Source organism: Ambystoma mexicanum, chromosome 9, assembly GCF_040938575.1.
Source record: "Ambystoma mexicanum isolate Mex_15411 chromosome 9, UKY_AmexF1_1, whole genome shotgun sequence".
Lineage (NCBI taxonomy): Eukaryota > Metazoa > Chordata > Amphibia > Caudata > Ambystomatidae > Ambystoma > Ambystoma mexicanum.
The window spans coordinates 1,544,894,853-1,544,916,238 of NC_090931.1; the positions used below are offsets into that span (position 1 = coordinate 1,544,894,853).

At 48.8% G+C, this 21,386-nt stretch overlaps 1 protein-coding gene across 2 annotated transcripts in view; it reads right to left on the bottom strand.

Annotated features, from left to right (window-relative positions):
• The window catches only part of LOC138489491 (zinc finger protein 2-like), a 284,440-nt gene that overhangs the window by 18,518 nt on the left and 244,536 nt on the right, over positions 1–21,386 (bottom strand). For both annotated transcript variants that reach the window (XM_069617233.1, XM_069617232.1), the window contains one exon: positions 15,030–15,128. In XM_069617233.1, coding sequence (XP_069473334.1) covers positions 15,030–15,128 — 99 coding nt within the window. The remainder of the gene's footprint in view (positions 1–15,029; positions 15,129–21,386) is intronic.

Here is a 21,386-nt window from a genome sequence, read left to right on the forward strand (position 1 = left end):
TGGTATTACTCTGGACTAAGATGAAGAACTGAGACTGCCCACCAGGTTTGCTAGCAGCAATCAAGGAACTGCATAACAAACATCAGGATTCGGTTAGATCAGGTGGGCACACTAACAGCTGAGCTCAACACCTTCTGCAGCGTCAAACAAGGATGCCCCCTGGCACAACCATAGTTTAATCTTTTTCTTTCCGACATTGGTGAAGCAATTGAAGGTGTCTGTTCTTTTTCACCAAAAGTACATGGGTCCTTGGTAAATTGGTTGTTGTATGCCGACGACCTGATACTCCTCGATGTAACCCCGATTGGGCTGCAGCGAAAAATGGACGCAATGTAAAATTATGTGAGAATAAATGGCTTGCACATAAAAAGAGAAGAGCGAGATACTATCCCTGCAAAACCTGAGGACCACTAAGAAATGTAACAACAAAAAATGTGAATGGCACTTGGGAAAGGAGATATTAAGCACTGTAACTAACACCAGATACCTAGGCATGCAAATTAGCGCAAACATAAATGATGGGACATGGGCAGAGACAGCCAAAACAAAGTGCCGGCAATTTGCATGCCAAGCAAGTATCCTGAACACAAAATATGGCAAACATTCTCTGAAACCTGTGGTGAATTTTTTCCAACAAAAAGTGGTCCCAGCACTAATATTGAGAGCGGAAAATGCTTTTGGGTGCTCAGACGAGCTATGGTCTACCCTTAAGAATATATTCTGGGTAAAAGTGCTCTTTCTACCCAAGGGAACACCTACGGCATGCATACGTTATGAGCTGAACTTAACATCCATAAATGCACGCATTAGCTGAAACACCTTAACATTGTTTCGGAAAACAACTATGAGAGACGTCGCTCCACAGTTCAAATCCTGCATAATCCTGGCAACAGCAATCCAGAATGTTTGCTCACACTGTGGAACAACTGATGTGAAGCCATCTTAAAAGAATACGAAATAGACGTAAAAACTTTGAATGAAAATCCAAACTTGGCTAAGATGAAATTATGGAGACTGGACTGGATTCTAACTGGGGACAAAAGGAGGAACAGCAGAGTCATGAAAGATGTGCCTAGTGAAGCCAGAGACCTCAATAAAATACAAAGATACATGGCTCTATTTCCTTCCAGAATAGAAGAGCCCTGTACATGAGCTTCTGCCTTAACGCATTTAAAACTAAAGGCAGAACAAGGACCTGGTCACACCTTGGCAATATGAACTTAAGTTGTCGATTTTGTGCGCAGCAAGAGGAGACATTAAAACATCTGATGCTCTTCTCTACCACTTTATGACCTCAAAGGACAAAACATCTGGGGCCTCTCATCACAAAACAGCAGTCCCTGAGCGCTGAAAACTGGTGGCAGGTGATGTTTGATGGTCTGGACTGGAAATTAATCTTCGCCCTAACCTTTTTTTTGGAAGAAGTAAAAGCGCTCTTAGCTGCCACAAACATGGAATTGAACATACATGAAAGTCTTGGCCCTACCATTGGTGACGACGATGAATTAAAAACTGATTTGACGATGATTTCTAACCAATTGTTAGATTCTAACTTTGTATCTGTATTTGTATTTTATTTATTTATATAGCGCAGCCAGGCCCAATGGCAACTGGGCGCATATCTTGACAGAGTCAGTATAGTACAATAATGGTTACACTTTGGATAGAGAGTTAGCGCAGTATATACATACAGTGAAGTTATACATAGTATATAAAATAGTGTGCAGCAGTATCTGCGGTTACCGTGTAATTATACATAATTTACAATGTGCAGTGCACAATATATACAGTTTAGGAGAATCATCAGTACAGGCGAAGGCTAACAGACCAAAAAGATGTTCTGTGGTGAGATTTAGTCATTTAGGCCTCAGTGTTAGCTAGCCACACTTTAGATCTTTGTTTGAAGAGGGTCGGAGAGTGTTCTTATCTAATTGCTATAGGAATCGAGTTCCAAAGTTTGGAGGCAAGGACAGGGAAGCTGTTTCCCCCTGCTTTATGCATTTTGTATCTGGGGATGGTCCGGCAGTGTGCTTGAGCCGATCAGAGTAGTCAGGTGGGCGTGTAGTGAGAGAAGCGAGAGGAGAGATAGATGGGGGCCTGATTGTTCAGACATTTATGTGTGAGGGTGAGAGATTTCAGAGAAATTCTTTGTTTTACTGAAAGCCAATGTAGGCTTCTCCTTGTTTCAGAGATGTGTGAGGATCTGGTGATGTTGAGGGCAGCTCTAATGGCGTTATTTTGGGTAACCTGTAGTTTGTTCAAGTTACGTTCGCTGGTCCCTAGATATAAGGCATTGCAATAGTCCAGTTTGGCCATGACCAAAGTCCTGGCCAATATAGTACAGTTCTGTACGGTCAGGAAGGGGCGGCATGCAGTGATGAGTTTACATGTGTAGGCGGATGCCGAGACAACTGCGTTGGTTTGTCTATTAAGTGATAAAGTGGAATCTAGGTAGATTCCTAGTGTTTTGGTGTCTGAGGAGACTTTGATAGAATTGCCATCAATATTGAAGGCTTTGAAGGCAGGGTCAAGTCTATTCAGTCGTTGTTGGGGACCCAGGATGAGGAGCTCTGTCTTGTCATCATTAAGACAGAGCTCATGCTGGGCCATCCAGGCTTGGATGACCTGATAGATGTCGTTCAAGGCTTTTGTGTCCTCTATGTAGTCACCTGTGATAGGGATGAGTATCTTGGTGTCGTCAGCATAGTTGGTTTATGTGACACCCAGATAATCAAGTACGTCAAACAGTGGTTTCGTGAAGACGTTATAAAGCGTTGGTGAGGTGCATGATCCCTGAGGTACGCCATATGGTACAGGGGTAGGCTCTGCTGAGGCAGTAGGTGAGAATACCCTCATCTGCCTGTTATCCAGGAAGGAACTGATCCATTTGGTAGCTTTTGTAGAAAAGTGGACAGTGCTATGTGTGTTCTAGGCTATTTGTTTGTGTTTAATGTCTATGGGGTTTTCCTCACCCTCATAGGAACCATCTTTATCCACATGTGTTACACAGCACCCTCCGTGTAGTGACACAGGGGTGTCGTAGCGACCCCCAAACATAGACTCCATACCCTGGGACTGACTACTGTCTCCCAGGGCATGTAAAGTCACCATTGACTTTACTAGTCTTAAATTCTGAACAGAACTAGTACAAACCATCATATTGTGGAAGTACTGGGTAGGGGTAATTCGATTGCCCCTGGGTCTGTTTTCAAGGGGGCACTGTCCAGTCCCCCCTTGTCGAGTTTCTGGCTGGTGGCAGTGGTTACCGCGCGAAATATTCCACAGGAATATTCTCTATGGGATTTTCCCATTGATTTTAAACGCACCACTTTTTGGTGCAATGTTAAAGATACCGCAGGTTTATTTATTTTATATTAAATCCCCGGTTGGGTCTTTTTGCCAGAACTCTTTTCTAAAATGGTGTTTGTGTCCGTCTCTGTAACTCTGACCGAGCTCGAGCCCTTTGTTCCACTATTTTGGCGGGCTTCTCCAAAGAAGCCTTCCAAATGGTGCCACTCTGTCTGGGTTCCACAGGAGCGGTGGAGGGGGGAATAGGCACCCTGGACTGCGTTGTCTCGGCAACCCAAGTCGCACTCTACTCTGATTGGCCCAGTGGTGAGCCACCCGGCTCACCACTTAGCATGTGTGATTGACAGCTAGGCTGATGAATGGGGGGTTTTCTGCATAAAAGCAGGGCCTTTGGGACTGGAACTTCAGAAGTCGCCACAGGACCTGAGAATCCGAAGAGGGAAGAAGCTGAGCCATCTGCAACCGACGACACCACCGGTGGAGCCCTGCTGCAACAAACTCACCACTTTCCCAACAACAAGAGAAGATCTTCTGCTGGAGAGTCTTCCTTTGAGCTGGTAGGATCAACCAGTTCGCCCTTTTCACCTTCCAAAAACGTCTCTTGGTTGAATCGCCTGTGCCAAGCACCTCGGTGGCCGGATAGCCAAGCTCACCACTTTTGACCACGAAAAAAAGGACTGCAACTTTTAATCGGGAACTCCGCGGCTGGTTTCATCCCTGTGCAGTGCAACAACTCCACGTTTCCTCCTCGACGAGATCTTTGCTTCCCCCTGGTCGGAACCACGAACTTCAACCACTGCCAGGAACAACTGCCACCGCTGGAGTGTCCTCTCTCTTTTTTTTTTTTGAATATATTTTTATTTTATTTTTAAGGTCAAACAAACACACTACAACCGTTTCAAAACATAGAAAGCATCATATTTCAACACATTTTCAAACTCCCCAACCCCCCTCCCCCCTTAAACTAGAGCCAGTTCTCACATATCATTTACGGGAACATCACTGGGTGGCACACTACCTAGACTGCCATCAACCGGGTCCTCCGTCTTGTTGTCACCCGGGTGAGGGTTTGCCAACGAGGCCACCAATTGCCGCCAGGCCAACAAGGGCCCTACTTCTTCTTCGCCCCCCATGGTGACCGCTTCAAACCAGACTACGGATTCAACTTCCGCCCACCTCAAGAGGTCTTTCCACCACAACTCCACCCTGGGTCTATGGGCCGCCTCCCAGTCCATGGCGATCCTACGTTTGGCCAAGACATAGGCCAGGTCCTTCATCTTGCTTATGTGTTTCAAATGCCGGGGTCTAGGGAATAGTCCAAGCAAGCATGACCAGGCCGATTCCACATCCAGCACTAGCCCCCCGCCTGCCAGTTTCGTCTTGACCTCATTCCAAAATCTATGCACCTCCGGGCAAGCCCAAAACATATGTAGCAATCCCGCGTTCACCTCCCCACACCTGGGGCATTGCTGCATAGCTGATCCCCCAAACTTTGCAATCTTCCCGGGGGTTAAATAAGCCCTGTGGGTAACATACAACTGAAGCTGTTGGAATCTCGCATTGCGGGACACCTTTTTGTGGTACCTCTGGGCCCGCTCCCACTGCCCATCCGTCATGGGTCCTCCCACCTCCTCCTCCCAATCTTGTCTCAATTTGAGCAGCTCCTTCCCTGCCCTTGCCCGCAGGAGCTCATATATCCTCGATATTTCGTGCCCGCCCTCCGATACATCGATCATGGTTTCCAGGGTGGCATCTGGATCCTCCGCGAGCACTGTCTCCGGCCATCTTTCTCTAGTCTTTTTCACCAGCCTAGTGTAGGTTATATATTGGCCACCATGTACTCCCGTCTGTTCCTGCAGCTGCTGAAAGTCCACCGCCTCCCCTTCCTGCCATATGTCCCCGAGGGTGGCTAGGCCTACCTGTTCCCAGTATCTGCGGACCGATTCAAGTAGTTGGGAGTCGCTTCCACACAGAGCCGCCAAGGGGGCTTGTTGGGAGTATGGATCCGAGTCCCCCCCCATCTTCCAAGTCCTGTGCCAGATCTCCCAGCCCAACCTCAGTAACCGCCCCTTGCCCACCAGTTTATCTCTACTCAACCACACCACTTCCATCAGGAAGTATGGGGCTGTATCTTCGCGCAGGAGCCTGGCTTCCGCCGAATCTTCAGTCGAGAGCCACCTGGCCACGTACTGCAGCTGCCCCGCCAGGTAATAGAGTTCTAAGTTAGGCAGGCCTATCCCCCCCCTGTCGCACGAGTTCTGGAGCTTCCACAAAGCCACCCTATTCCTAGAGCTGCCCCACACAAAACCCCTACACATGCTGTGAAGTTTCACAAATAGGCTTCGGGTTATCAGAAACGGGACGTTTGTAAAAAAGTGCAAGAGTCTAGGCAGGACCACCATCTTGAGCAAGGCCGCCCTCCCCATCATGGTCAGGGGCAGTCTGGACCAAAATACCATACTGTTCCTAATCCCCTCTATCGCCTTTTCCGTGTTGTGCTTGTGTTCTGTCTCGATCTTGTGGTAAATGTTTATTCCCAGATACCTAAATGTTACGGGCTGCCATGGTATTGGCAGAATAGGCAGCCTCTGCACCGGGACGTTCCTATATCTACCCAAAGGGAACAGGCTGGACTTTCCAGGGTTCACCGATATACCGGAGAGGATGGCGTACCGTTCTATCACCTCTAGGACGTACTGTAGGTTTTCTTCTGGATAGCGTAAATAAAGGAGCATATCATCCGCGTATAATGATATCAAATGCTCTCCACTGGTCGTGTTTATGCCCACCTCCCCATATTGTTGATGCAGGCATATTGCCAGCGGCTCCAATGGCAGTATATATAGCATCGGTGACCAGGGACATCCCTGTCTGGTCCCCCTGCCCAGTTGCCAAGAATCTGAGACCGTGGACCCTGTCTTGACCCTCGCCATCGGGGTGCTGTAAAACAACTGTACCCATCTGAGGTATCCGGGTCCCACTCCATACCCCTTCAGGACCGCTTTCAGCCAGGGCCATCGTACCGAGTCGAAGGCCTTGACCGCGTCTAACGACACTATGGCCAGCTCGCCCGTGTCCTCCTCAGTTTGGTCCATGACATGGTGTAGCCTCCGGTGGTTGTCGGTGATGTTCCTGCCCGGAACATATCCCGTCTGATCTGGGTGTATCAGTTTCTTAAACACCCTTTTCAGTCTATTAGCCAGCACCGCCGTGAGTATTTTGCTGTCCTGGTTGAGCATGGACAGCGGTCTGTAAGACCCGCACTCCACGGCCGGCTTGCCTGGTTTCAAGAGTGGGATGATTACGGCCTCGCGGAGAGACAACGGGAGTTCCCCCTTCTCATAGGCCTCATTGAAAGTGGCAAGCAGTGGCTGGAGCAACTCTTGCTGGTATTTTTTGTAAAACTCGCTGGGCAGCCCATCCGAACCTGGCGCCTTGCCAGTGGGCAAGTTCCGAATCACTACCTCCAGCTCATCCGAGGTGACGGGGGCGTCCAACTCGGAGCGTTCTCGATCATCTAAGGTGGGCAGTCCAATGTCCTCCAATGTGTCTAGTATGTATTGACATGTGTCCTCCCCCGTGTCCTCATACAAGTGTCTGTAGAACTTAAGAAATTCCTCATTTAGCTCTTTCTGGGTGTTGCGAATGCTACCATCTTCGCCCTGAATCTCGCTAATCACCGAGCGGGGGGTCTCACTCTTGTACAACCAAGCCAACAATCTGCCCGGCTTATCGCCCCCCGCGTGTATCCGCTCTGTATATTTCCTGTAGCTGAGTCTGCACAGTCTATCCCAGAGTGCACCACAGGACAACTGTAGCTCCTCTACTTTAGTTCTGTTATCCTCTAGCTCTCTTTCCGCCTCCCGGAGCTCCCTTTCAACCCCTCCCTGTAGCCATTTGACTTGGGAAATAGCTACCCCACGCACCACCACCTTAAACGCTTCCCACAGTGTGCCCACGGAGCTTACGCTTCCCGTGTTTTTGTCAAAATATTCTTCAATAGCGTCTCTCAGGCCCTCCCGAAACCCCTCATCCTGTAGAGCCTCGGTCCTAAGTCTCCAAGTAGGGATCTGCGGGCGTGGGGGCTGGTGTCTCCAGTCTACCACCAAGGGCGAGTGGTCCGACAGCACTCAGGCCTTGTATTCTGCTCCTTCTATTTCTCTCACTATCCTGGCTGTTACAAACATGTAGTCCAACCTTGTGTACAGATCATGTGGTGCTGTGTAGTGTGAGTACTGTCTATCCGTGGGATGCAGCCTCCTCCACGCATCCTCTAGGCCTAGGTCTTTCAGTAGGGTATTCAGCGCTTTAGCCGCCGGTGCCATTTTCCCTGTCCTATCCCTGGACCTATCCATACTGGGGTCTGCGGTACAGTTAAAGTCCCCCCCCACACTACCGTACCCCCCGCCAGGGGGCCAAGTTTACCATAGAGGGTCCTAAAGTAAGCTGCTGTATCGTTATTGGGGGCGTACAAATTTATGATGTGTATTTCTCTGTTTTCCAAGAGACCCGTTACCACCACCATTCTACCCTCCGGGTCCACCGAAGTAGCAAGCACTCGAAACGGCACATGGGGCGCCACCCAAGTGACAACCCCTCTGGCATACGCTGAGTACGCCGCCCCCACAACGGTGCCCTTCCATTTCCTCCCGACCACCTCCAGCCTTTCCCTAGTGAGGTGGGTCTCTTGCAACAGGGCTATGTCTATGCGCATCCTCTTTAAGTACATCATCACTTTGTTGCGTTTAAGGTAGCTGTTGAGGCCCCGTACATTCCAGGTCACAATTCTAAGATTACCCGATGCCATCTAGTCGGTCTATCTCCGTCCCATCTCTCCCCATAATGTTCCCCATATAGGGTCGTTTCCTGGCTTCTTCCCTACTATTAAGAAACCGTGCCCCCCTCCCCCCTTCTCCAACCTCACACCACTGCACACAACTCCCCCCCCCCGCCCTCCTTACCAACCCCCAACAATAGCCCAGCTCCATCCCTGGATCTCAGGCCTACCCACGTCTGGACCCGTCTCGTAACCAAGAACAAGGACCCCGCGGGGTGTCACCAATCTAACAGTGACCTAACTAAGTGTACTACTATCGGGTGCAGAGGTTGCTCCCCAGGAGCTCCCAGTTATCTATTTAGGAGAAGTGAATTCAACGGGACCCGTCGGCAGATGCCAAGACTTCCCCCTCACAGGCACAATATCAAACTATATTCTAGTCCCAATGTTATAGCCATGGCCTCACGGATGCCTCCGCAGCGTGCTACTTATCTCCGTCCGCTTCTGTCTGGGCGTCCGATTCCTGTGGTCGACCTTGCATATCGAGCCATTCCATTGCGTCGCTCGGCGTCTCAAAGAAGAGGGATCTGTTCTTATGGATCACCTTTAACCTGGCGGGGTAAAGCAACATGTAGCGGTGGCCTGCCTCTCTGAGCCTCCTCTTCACCGTTCCAAAGTTCATTCGACTCCGTTGCACAAGCAGCGTGTAATCCGGATACGCTGTTATATTCGCTGACCCCCTTTCTATCGTGCCCCCTTTCCGGAAAAATTCGAGAATCTTCTTGCGGTCACGATAGTTCAAGATCTTAGCAATCAACGGCCGCGGGGGGCTCCTGGGGCCGGTCTCCTGGTCAGGGCCCTGTGCGCCCTTTCGACCGCAAACCCCTGGGTCAGGTGTCGGCCTGTGATCTCCTGCAAAAGCATGTTTTCGACAAAATCCGTGGGGTTCGATCCTTCCATTCCCTCCGGTACCCCCACTATGTGAATGTTGTTGCGCCTGGCATGCCCCTCCGCCTGCTCTGTCCTCCAAATTGCCCACTCGCTGCACGAGGGCAAGAAGTTCCTTGGCGTGTGTGTTGCACGCCTCCACAGTCGGGGCCAACTCCTGCTCCAGTTCCCCAGTACGCTCTGCGATCGTTCGCACATCCTGGCGCAACGGATTCACTTCTTCTTGGACCGCTCCTATCTTAAGGTTTAGGCCCTCTTGCAACTCTTTCATGGCCAGGCCCAGCTTCGTCTCCCAGGCCACCTTCAGGTCAGCAATTGCTGCCAGCACCTCCTGGATGGTATCCGGTGGGTCCGTCACCGCCGCTGGGGTTTCCTTGCTCTTGCCCCCTTCCGCGCCCGAGGGCGACCTAGCATAGGTCTCCATCGTAGGCTGCTTGATCCGGGGTCGCACCACCTTGGAAGACATCTTGTTGCGTCGATTGGGCCCACACGCCCAGCTGTATCCAGAGGGTTCAATCTGCTAGTCCGCCACAACCCATGGTTGCTGCAGTAGGGGCTCGTCCTTATGTGCTTGCTTTCGGCCCGAGGCACTTGCGACCCGTCTATCTAGTTGGGCTTGCCCACGTTTTGACCAACCTTCTCTTCCTCAGCGCGTCGGACCTTTTATGGCCCTTTGTCCACAGGCGGCCATCTTGGGTGCTCCCCTTCCTTTGCGCGACCGCCAACTTTTTCGGGGTCTAGTTCCGTGAATATGCAGTCCCGCCATTGGGGAGGGCACGCACCGTGTGCCCCCCACTTTCATACGCCTTTAGATGCACCGTGGGCTCGGAAGTCTGCCAAAAACCATCACTTTTTCCCAGGATCAGATCATCGGGAGCTCCTCCAGGGAACGTCCTCTCACGTAGCCATCAAGCCACGCCCCCGGAGCGTCCTCTCTCTTTAAGGTACTGTGTCCTGCCGGGCCTCCTTTTCTACAGATTGCTAAAGGTGACCCTTAAATCCTTGGCTTTCTAAACTGGGTTGGCTCCAGACCTTCTAACTATATCTTTTGAATCACTCCAACCTCTTTTGAACATTCTGCAAAGACTTTTAGTGCAACTTAAACTGTGTGATCTTGGGCACATTTTGCCTTGCCCCATTTAAGGTGGGCATGGCCTATGAACCTTGGCTCTCCAGTGTACACTGGCTTTATTCCCTTGCTCTGAACTCTTAAAAGTGTTGGGAACTGTTTTATTCTATGCTCTGCCTTTTCTCTCCCTTTGAAACTTAACTATTGGAGTGCCATCTAGGTTACGCGCTCACATCTGTCTTAACAAATAGTCGTGCTTTAACCCTGACTTGTCTGATAGTTATCAAGGGAGGTGTTTATACTTTACCTGACTGTGTTTTAACTTGCTTTTCATTGAGAGTGCTAGTGTATTGCCTAAAGTGTGTTTTAAATAAATAACTCTATACTTTTGATACAAAGCTCTGGTCAGTGTTTGTTTGCTCTACTATCTTTTTTGCCCTATTGTGTATACTCTACATACTGCCCTACTCTTCTTGAGAGAAGTCTGACTTCTCAGCCACAGCTACCAGGTAAATCTGGGTGGTACAGACTGCTACCAATTGGGTTTACTGCTTACTCCTCCGCTCAACCTCTTCCAACTCTTTGCAGGTGAGACGTTTTGCCAAACAGAGATTTGGAGGTAGGTCTTTATCCTCTACAGGTGTCTGCCTGTGGAACAGCGTCCCTGCCTCTCTCCGTCTTGAGCCGGGTCTCCTTAAGTTGCAGAAACTCCTCAAGACCGTTCTCTTCTCTTCCTTTTCTCTCTCCCGCTCCCCTGTGACCCCCCCTTCTCTTCACTACTGCTTCCCCCCTTCTCTCTCCTTCTCAACTGCTCAGTTTACTGGCTGGTCGTCTGGTGAACCTCCAGAGCCTCACAGGTCCCAGTTTCCCCCGGCGGTCCTGCACTTGCCTCTGGGCCTCTGCACTCTGCTTGGCACTACTGCACTCGGAATATGTTCCATGAGAAGGGGCAACCACCCTGCACTTAACCCATGCCCCCGCTGGACTAAGCGCCTTTGTCCCCCTCCCCCTTCCTCGCACTTCTTTTCTGCGCATTTGCACGACCTTGAATGTACTAGGCCTAGCATGTTTGTCTGTCCTGTTCTCCCTCTGTCTCCCCTTTCCTAGCTTGGTTGTGCCTGAAACACTTGTGTATAGACGCGTTAGTGATGACCAACCATCAATCATTCTGAATGTCGCTGGCCTAGTACGGTAGGTTATTCTGCATGTCCTTTTCCGTTGCCTCCCCCTCCCTTTATCTCCCCACTCTTTGTCATGCACTTGCACTATCTGACAGTAGTTTATTGATTGCTTGCTCATTTCCTTCTCTCCCCACCTCTTCTCTCGTTCCTTCCTGTCATGCACTTGCACTATCTGACAGTAGTTTATTGATTGCTTGCTCATTTCCTTCTCTCCCTACCTCTTCTCTCGTTCCTTCCTGTCATGCACTTGCACTATCTGACAGTAGTTTATTGATTGCTTGCTCATTTCCTTCTCTCCCCACCTCTTCTCTCGTTCCTTCCTGTCATGCACTTGCACTATCTGACAGTAGTTTATTGATTGCTTGCTCATTTCCTTCTCTCCCCACCTCTTCTCTCGTTCCTTCCTGTCATGCACTTGCACTATCTGACAGTAGTTTATTGATTGTATGCTCATTTCCTTCTCTCCCCACCTCTTCTCTCCTTCCTTCCTGTTATGCACTTGCACTATCCGACAGTAGTTTATTGATTGTATGCTCATTTCCTTCTCTCCCCACCTCTTCTCTCGTTCCTTCCTGTCATGCACTTGCACTATCTGACAGTAGTTTATTGATTGCTTGCTCATTTCCTTCTCTCCCTACCTCTTCTCTCGTTCCTTCCTGTCATGCACTTGCACTATCTGACAGTAGTTTATTGATTGCTTGCTCATTTCCTTCTCTCCCCACCTCTTCTCTCGTTCCTTCCTGTCATGCACTTGCACTATCTGACAGTAGTTTATTGATTGCTTGCTCATTTCCTTCTCTCCCCACCTCTTCTCTCGTTCCTTCCTGTCATGCACTTGCACTATCTGACAGTAGTTTATTGATTGCTTGCTCATTTCCTTCTCTCCCCACCTCTTCTCTCGTTCCTTCCTGTCATGCACTTGCACTATCCGACAGTAGTTTATTGATTGTATGCTCATTTCCTTCTCTCCCCACCTCTTCTCTCGTTCCTTCCTGTCATGCACTTGCACTATCTGACAGTAGTTTATTGATTGCTTGCTCATTTCCTTCTCTCCCTACCTCTTCTCTCGTTCCTTCCTGTCATGCACTTGCACTATCTGACAGTAGTTTATTGATTGCTTGCTCATTTCCTTCTCTCCCCACCTCTTCTCTCGTTCCTTCCTGTCATGCACTTGCACTATCTGACAGTAGTTTATTGATTGCTTGCTCATTTCCTTCTCTCCCCACCTCTTCTCTCGTTCCTTCCTGTCATGCACTTGCACTATCTGACAGTAGTTTATTGATTGTATGCTCATTTCCTTCTCTCCCCACCTCTTCTCTCGTTCCTTCCTGTCATGCACTTGCACTATCCGACAGTAGTTTATTGATTGTATGCTCATTTCCTTCTCTCCCCACCTCTTCTCTCGTTCCTTCCTGTCATGCACTTGCACTATCTGACAGTAGTTTATTGATTGCTTGCTCATTTCCTTCTCTCCCTACCTCTTCTCTCGTTCCTTCCTGTCATGCACTTGCACTATCTGACAGTAGTTTATTGATTGCTTGCTCATTTCCTTCTCTCCCCACCTCTTCTCTCGTTCCTTCCTGTCATGCACTTGCACTATCTGACAGTAGTTTATTGATTGCTTGCTCATTTCCTTCTCTCCCCACCTCTTCTCTCGTTCCTTCCTGTCATGCACTTGCACTATCTGACAGTAGTTTATTGATTGCTTGCTCATTTCCTTCTCTCCCCACCTCTTCTCTCGTTCCTTCCTGTCATGCACTTGCACTATCTGACAGTAGTTTATTGATTGCTTGCTCATTTCCTTCTCTCCCCACCTCTTCTCTCGTTCCTTCCTGTCATGCACTTGCACTATCTGACAGTAGTTTATTGATTGCTTGCTCATTTCCTTCTCTCCCTACCTCTTCTCTCGTTCCTTCCTGTCATGCACTTGCACTATCTGACAGTAGTTTATTGATTGCTTGCTCATTTCCTTCTCTCCCCACCTCTTCTCTCGTGCCTTCCTGTCATGCACTTGCACTATCTGACAGTAGTTTATTGATTGTATGCTCATTTCCTTCTCTCCCCACCTCTTCTCTCGTTCCTTCCTGTCATGCACTTGCACTATCTGACAGTAGTTTATTGATTGCTTGCTCATTTCCTTCTCTCCCCACCTCTTCTCTCGTTCCTTCCTGTCATGCACTTGCACTATCTGACAGTAGTTCATTGATTGCTTGCTCATTTCCTTCTCTCCCCACCTCTTCTTTCGTTCCTTCCTGTCATGCACTTGCACTATCTGACAGTAGTTTATTGATTGCTTGCTCATTTCCTTCTCTCCCCACCTCTTCTCTCGTTCCTTCCTGTCATGCACTTGCACTATCTGACAGTAGTTTATTGATTGCTTGCTCATTTCCTTCTCTCCCCACCTCTTCTCTCGTTCCTTCCTGTCATGCACTTGCACTAGTAGAAACTTCAAGGCCTAAGAATGATGACTATATTCCCTTGTTCCCTTTCCGCCTTGAAGCACTCCACTTGTGTATAAGCGCTTTACAAATAAACAATTACAATTACAATGCCCTGGGGCCTGTGACCTTTGTGCAGTGCATTGTCTTCTGAAGATCGAACACTCCCGAAACTTTGGTGGACTCCTTCCGGACCTCTAGAGGCAAGATTCCACTCCTTGAAGTCCCCTCACCAGAGTGATGGACAGAGAAAGCGAGGCAATAACCTTTCTTCACTGGTGCCTTGAAAAGGGTGTCAAAATCTCAGTGCCATGAAGAATCCTTTGCTGGACGCCCCTGCACTCAACCACTGCTGTGAAATCCACTTCAGTGTCACTTCCTTCATCTCCACGACCAAGAATCTAGTGACCGGGGCGGCTGCTGCTGCACCACGAGGGCATCCTGCTGCATCAGTGTTTTGCTCCAAAGGTTCTGTAAGACTCAAGGTAGAACTTACATAGAGTTCCTTCACTGCTTCTATGTTGCTGGAGTACTGATTCCTGTATTTGGGTGTTCGCCCAGACACGTTCGCCCAGGCCTAACGCTTGTGCGCCTTTAGGGAGCCTTCTCCGAAGTCTCTGAACCCCTTTTCCAGCCAAATATGTAACTTCCTTGCTGCTGAAGATTTGCTCTGGAACTCTTGACTTTCTACAGCTTGTGCCTTACCTGTATTGACCTCCAATCTGACCCTGAAAGACATTCAGCACTAGATAGGGATGGACTACTGAAGCCTAGGCCTCTGTAAAAGAATTGCAATGAAATGACTTACCTTGAGTTGGTGATGTTTCATATCTTCTTTCCTGAAACAAAGTATTACAAGTTCATTACAAATGTGGATTTACTTACCTGCAATATTGCTCATAGCGATTATGAAGTCACTACAAAAGTAATTTACTTACTGTATACAATCTATTGGTTTTGCATTGTGTCTACTGAAATTATAGTATTTACCTTACTGAAGATTTATCTTTCCCTTAGTTTATATATAAAATAAACCTATATAACCTTTTCGTGTGTCAGTGTTTCTTTGGATTAAGTGTATGCTCGAAATTCTTTGTACCTTCCTACAGCCCCCCTCCCTCCTAAAATAAGCCTGGCTGTTCGACCATTGCTACCAACATACTTGTGTGGTTCAGCCATATACTTGACGTTGGAGCCCTGTGGCCCAAGTGTGTGAGTTTCTAAAGTCGTATCATAGGTGGACATTTGCAAAACTACCTAAAAGCCCCCCAAAAGTTCCTGGTCAAGCTCATCATCGTTCTACCCACCTGTAGGACTTCCGGTCTCCGATTCAAGGGTCTCCATGGAACAGGCATCAGTCGTGTCTTCAACAGGCATCGTGTCGATGGCTGTAGTATGTGCATGTCCTGTAATCCCATGAAGAGAACAGTCTAATGAAAACCGGTGCATGTCTGCTAAAATCCTGTATGCTAACATGTATCATCAGCAAAAAGGGAACTTGTAGGAACACAGGGAGAAGAGTGACTGCCAATTGTCCAACCTAAGACGTGCAACAAACCAGGATATACTGTAACACGATGGGAAGAGATAGGTAACCGAGCGAGCCCTGCAATGTCTCATGCCGGGATCATACACCACTTATAATGATATGATATGGCATTTATAACGCACCTATACCCAAGTGTTTCAAGGCGACATGAAGCATGGCAGGGGAAACGGAGGGAAGACCGAGGCAACGATCTTACTTAGCCATGTGACATTGAGATTGTGCAAGTGCAGGGGGGGTGAAAGGGAAAGTGCAGGGGTGAAAGGGGAGGGGGCAGTGCAATGCATAGTATCAACAGTAAGAATACATAAAATAAATAAAAACAATAGTTAAAAGTGCTGCCAGCTTGTGGCAAGTGCAGGGGTAAGTGCAGATATCAAGTGGCAAGAGCTGGGGGGACTGTATGGATACAGAAAACAGTCCCAAAGTGCAGGGGTTGCCCAGGAGGCAGTGCAGGAGTGCAGCTCGCGGGGGAGGGGACCTGGGCACGAGATCAGAGGGTAGCCAAGTGACCAGTGCATTTTCAGTCAGGAGTTCAGCAGGGGAAAGGAGGAGAGAAAGCAGAAGCAAAGAGGAAGGTCTTGAGCTGCTTCCGGAATCAGAGATGGTTCTCTTCAAGTTTCAGGGAGGCTATTCCAGAGGGAGGCCCCAGCCGAAGAAAGAGATCTACCACCAACCCGTTGCTTAGAGAAGCGACTGACCCTGAGGGAGTTGGAGGCGGATGAGCGAAAAGCTCAGGAAGGAAGATATTTAGGAAGAGAGAGTTGTAGGTATTGGGGCCTCAGGCCCCAGAAGGCCTTGTGGACAATGCAGAGGGTTTTGAACTTAATCCTCGCTGCCACTGGGAGCCAGTGCAGAGATTTCAGTCCTGGAGAGACACGATCCCTGGGCTTGAGGCCAATGACAAGTCTTGCAGTCCTATTCTGGATAAGTTGCAGAGGGCGGAGAGTGGAGGCAGGCAGATTTAAAAAGAGGCTGTTGCAGTAGTCCAGCATAGAGAGAACCAGAGCTCTGGAGACAGTGAGCTTCTGGGGAAAGGAGAGGAAAGGAAGAATACCTCTGAGGAGGTGCAGCTGGTAGTGTGAATTCTTAGAGACATCAGAGATGTGAGGAGAGAAGGAGAGTGTGGAGTCGAAGATGACCCAAGGTTTTTAGCCTCACAGGTGGGAGCAGGGAGAGGGTCAAGAGAGGCCGGCAAGAGAGTGACAGGAAAGGAGCGAGCAGGTGTACTGATGAGGAGAATCTCAGTCTTACTGGCATTAAGGCAGAGATCGTTGGCGGCACACCACTCCTGGATAGCGGACAGACAGTCAGAGATGAGAGAAGGAGAAGAGGTGGCGGAAGGGAGCCTGAAAATCATCTGCATAGCACTGAAAGTTGGAGCAGAGAGCTGCAATGCGGTGGGCAAGAAGTGCCAGGTATTGGTTGAACAGCCAGGGAGAGAGGTTAGACCCCTGGAGAACACCACAGGTAGAGGTAGAGATAGAGATAGAAGAGAGGAAGGACCCAAGGTGGACCTGGCAGGGTCGATGGGAGAGGAAATAGGTCAGCCAAACCAGGGCCTGATCGGTGATACCCAGGTTATCACGTAGACGGTTAAGCAGGATGGCATGGTTGACTGTGTCAAATGCAGATGAGAGATCAAGTAAGATGACGACACAGGGGGTATTGGAGTCAAGGTTGGAAAGCAGGTCTTCACGGATGTACAGGAGAACAGTTTCCATGCTTCTGGCAGCTTTGAAGCCAGACTGATGGTCATGGAGACAACCAACCAATTCAGTGTGAAGATTAAGCTGGGAGATGGCCAGATTTTCCAGGAGATTGCCCAGGAAAGGAGTGATGGAGATTAGGTGGTAGTTAGCAGGGTAGGAGGGGTTGGCTGAGGGTTTCTTAAGAAGAACAAGTTACTTACCAACTGTAAAATTCTTTCGACTGGATGTTCCTCCCACATATTCCTCATCTTAGATATATTCACCAGCTTGCTTCTTCTTTCGGCAAAAAAAAAAAATCGCCAGAGGGCGCTGTGCTCGAGGCCACGTAGCTTGGTCCCTCGAAGGCCGCCGTCGAGCTTCGACGTCATCTGTCGTATAAAGGGCTCAAGCAGCGCCTGTTGGTTCAGTTCTGTTTTTTCGATGTTAAAGGTCGCATCAGTTGTATTTTGTGCTGGCAGATGTCACGCTCTTAAGGAAGTACAAGTGCAAAACAGCGTAAAAACTGTACGGAGGGGTAGGTTGGGAGAGTCGATGAGGAATACGTGGGAGAACCATCCAGTCGAAAGAACGTTACAGTTGGTAAGTAACTTGTTCTTCGAATGGATTGTGTCCTCCCACATATTCCTCATCTTAGACTCCCACAGCAGTTGTAATTTAGAGGAGGAGGGAGTACTATAGTTCTTCAATTATGCACAGAATGAAGGACGGCTTTTGCAAAAAGGCCTCCTCGGTAAGAAGTGGTGTCTAAACAATGTTTTGTAAAAGTGTGCATTGATGATCAAGTGGCCGCAGCACAAATGTCTTGCACTGGAACACCCCTCTGAAGAGCCGTGAAAGTTGCTATGCCCCTGGTTGAATGAGCCCTTAAACCACCTGGAGGCTCCTACCCAGACAATTTGTAACATTCAGATATTGCTAGGATAATCCATCTGGATATAGTTTGCGTGGACACCCCAAGGCCCAATTTGTGTCCAGTGTAACCGACAAATAACTGATCAGTTTGTCTAAATCTTTCCAGTCTAGATATGTAGAAACTGAGAGCCCTTTTAGGGTCTAGTCTGTGGAATCTTTCCTCCTCTTTACTTGCGTGCGGAGGAGGATAAAAGGACGGTAATGTGATCTTCTGTGACAGATGGAAATCTGATACTATTTTAGGTAGGAAAAAAGGCTTAACCTTTAAAACAACTTTATCCTTACAAGAGAGCGCCTGCAAATCACTCCCCCTGCGGGCTGAAGTTAAAGCCACTAGTAGAACAGTTTTTAAAGTTAGGAGCCTTAAAGGACAATAATGCAAAGGCTCAAAAGGGGCACACATAAGAAACTTTAAAACTAAATTTAAATCCCAAATGGGAACTTGGAACGGTGTAAGAGGGAACACATTTGTTAACCCTTTAAGAAATTGGATAACTAAAGGCATTTTGAAATGCTCTGAGGATCGCTTGAAGATGGATAGCGCTGCCAAATATGCTTTAATAGTTCCAACTTGTAGCCCCGAGTTGGCTAAATGTAATAGAAAGGAAAGCACCATGGGAGTGGTACATTGAAAAGGATCCACATTCTTATCCCTGCACCAGTTACTGAATGTCTTCCAACGACACCGGTATAAGGATTTTGTTGCTGGCCTTCGGGCCGAAAGCAAAATCTCCATAACGTCATCCGGGAGGGCCCAACCCTTATATCTCAACCTCTCAGAAGCCAAGCGTGAAGAAGGTTGAGTGTCTTCACCTCTGGATGGAGAACCCGACCTTCCTCTTGCGAGAGAAGATCCTCTTTGTGGAAGACGTGTTGGCAGGCAGATGGACATGTCCAGAAGGTCCGGGTGCCACGTCCTCCTGGCCCAATCCGGGGCAATTAGGATCATGGTTTTCCTGAACTTTCTCAACCTTCTGATTACTTGAGGAATCACGGGGACTGGAGGAAACGTGTAAAGGAGTGGAAATATCCAGTCCACTACGAACGCGTCCCCTAGAGCTCCTCTCGGGGGAAATTCCCTTGAGCAATACAGTTCGCACTTCCTGTTGGCACCGGTAGTGAACAGATCCACTTGAGGGGTTCCCCAAAGGGCAAAGATCTCATGAAGGACTTCCTGAGCTAGCTCCCACTCGTGGGAGACTGCGCTCTGCCTGCTCAGAGCATCCGCCACCGTGTTCAGCTCTCCGGCTAGGTCAACTGCCGATAGAGAGATTCCTTCTTGTATTGCCCAGAACCAGAGCTGCATCACCTCTCTGCACAGTGGGAGCGATCCTACGACTCCTCTTTTGTTGAGGCAGTACATGGCCACTATGTTGTCCGTCATTATCAGGACATTCTTTCCCTGTACAGAGGGCAGAAAAGCCTTCAGCGCTAGTCTGATTGCCCTCAGCTCCAAAAGGTTGATGTGTAGTTTGGACTCCGATGGAGATCAACGACCACTGATTGTCAGATCGTTGATGTGGGCCCCCCACCCTGTGAGTGAGGCATCCGTCACTACAGTTATCTCCGGCCATGGTTGCCAAAAAGGTTCCCGTCTGAGGATATTCTCCTTGCGAGCCCACCCTAGCAGATCTTGAGGCACCATGGATGGGACTTGTAGAAGATCTGACATCTCCCCCGAAAACTGGGTCCATTGAATCCTCAGAGCCCATTGCAGGGATCTCATCCTCAGTCGAGCCTCTGGCACCAGAAAAATGCCGGATGTCATGAGGCCCAGCAACCTTAGGAAATCGAACGCCGGTAGATGTTGGGCATTCTGAAATTTTGTTACCATATGCAGAATGTGGTGAGCTCTTTCCTCGAGAGGCGAGGCTTTCCCTGAGGTGGTGTCCACGACTGCTCCGATGAATTGGAGTCTTTGGCTCGGAATCATTTGTGACTTCTTGTAATTGAGGGAGAAGCCCAGTTTGTGTAGGAAGTGACAGGTCATGGCTAGATGTCCCTGGGCCCGTTCGGGAGAACTTGCCCTGATTAGCCAATCATCCAGGTAAGGGTAGATGTGGATCCCCTCCCTCCTGAGACACGCTGCCACCACTGCCATTAGCTTGGTGAAGACCCTCGGGGCGGAGGTCAACCCGTATGGCAGAACTCGAAAATGATAGTGAGAATTGCCAATCGCAAACCTCAGGTACTTTCTGTGCTTGAGATGGATTGGCACATGAAAGTAAGCATCCTAAAGGTCCAATGAAACCAACCAGTCCTGAAGCTGAAGAGCCTGAAGGATCTGAAAAAGGGTAACCATCTTGAACTTGTCCTTCCTGAGGAATTTGTTCAAATTTCTCGAGTCCAAGATGGGTCTCAATCTTACGTCCTTTTTGGGAATGAGAAAATAAGGGGAGTACCAACCCTTGTTCCTCTCCGCTACAGGTACATGTTCTATTGCACCTTTCTTTAGCAGTGTTAAAATCTCCTGCAGAAACAGCGTGTCTGGAATTTTGACAGAGTTGGCTCCCGGTGGATGATCTTGAGGTCTTTGATGAAAAGGAAGACAATAACCATGGGTCACTATCTCTAGTGCCCAGGCATCTGACATAATACCCGCCAACCGTCCAAATATTGAGTGATTCTGCCTCCCATCGGGTTCTTGTGGGTTAAGACCTCAAAGAGCCTTTGCAGCGGCTGTAGCAGTGGCTGAGGAGGTAGTAGCCGCTGCTGGGGCTGATCTAGCACCGATCCCTTATCCACCACAAAAAGGTTTTCTTTGTTGTCCTCTCTGACTGGCCTGCCCTCTCCCTTTTCCAAAAGAGGAATAGAAGCGAAACGGACGACTCTTCCAGGAAGATGAGCCTGCGTAAGAGTGTTGGTGAGGTTGCCTTATAGCGGCGCTGAGTGATTTTGCTGCCGCTTTCGAGGTCTGCAGCTTCTCCAAGCTCTCGTCGGCCTTGCTGCCAAACAACCTCAAGCCGTCAAAGGGCATATTGAGTAATCTGGATTGTACATCAGATGCAAAACCAGATTTCCTTAGCCATGCGAATCTACGCAAGACTGCGCTTGATGCCATGGATCTGCTTATACTCTCTGCAGTATCCAGTCCTGACTTGAGGTATTCCTCCATAGCCTCCTTCACATCCTTTACTATCGCCAGGAAACCATCCCGCTCCTCACCCTCTGGAATGTGATCCGCCGCTGCATCTAAACAGCTCCACAGGGTGTAAGTAAACCTAGCTAATGTACAAGTCACATTAGAAGATTTAAGGGCCATACTACCAGAAGTAAAAGCTTTCCTCGCCCAGGCGTCAATCTTTTTGTCGTCCCTGTCAGGGGGCATGGAGGGATAAGCCAATTGTCTATTTGCAGTCGCAGCTTGAATCACCAAACTTTCAGGTTAAGGGTGTTTTGACAAATACTCCGGATCCGAGGGAGCAGGTCTATACTTTCCTACAAATTTCTTGTTTACAGCTGGTAAAGACTCAGGGGTCTCCCAATTTGTCATA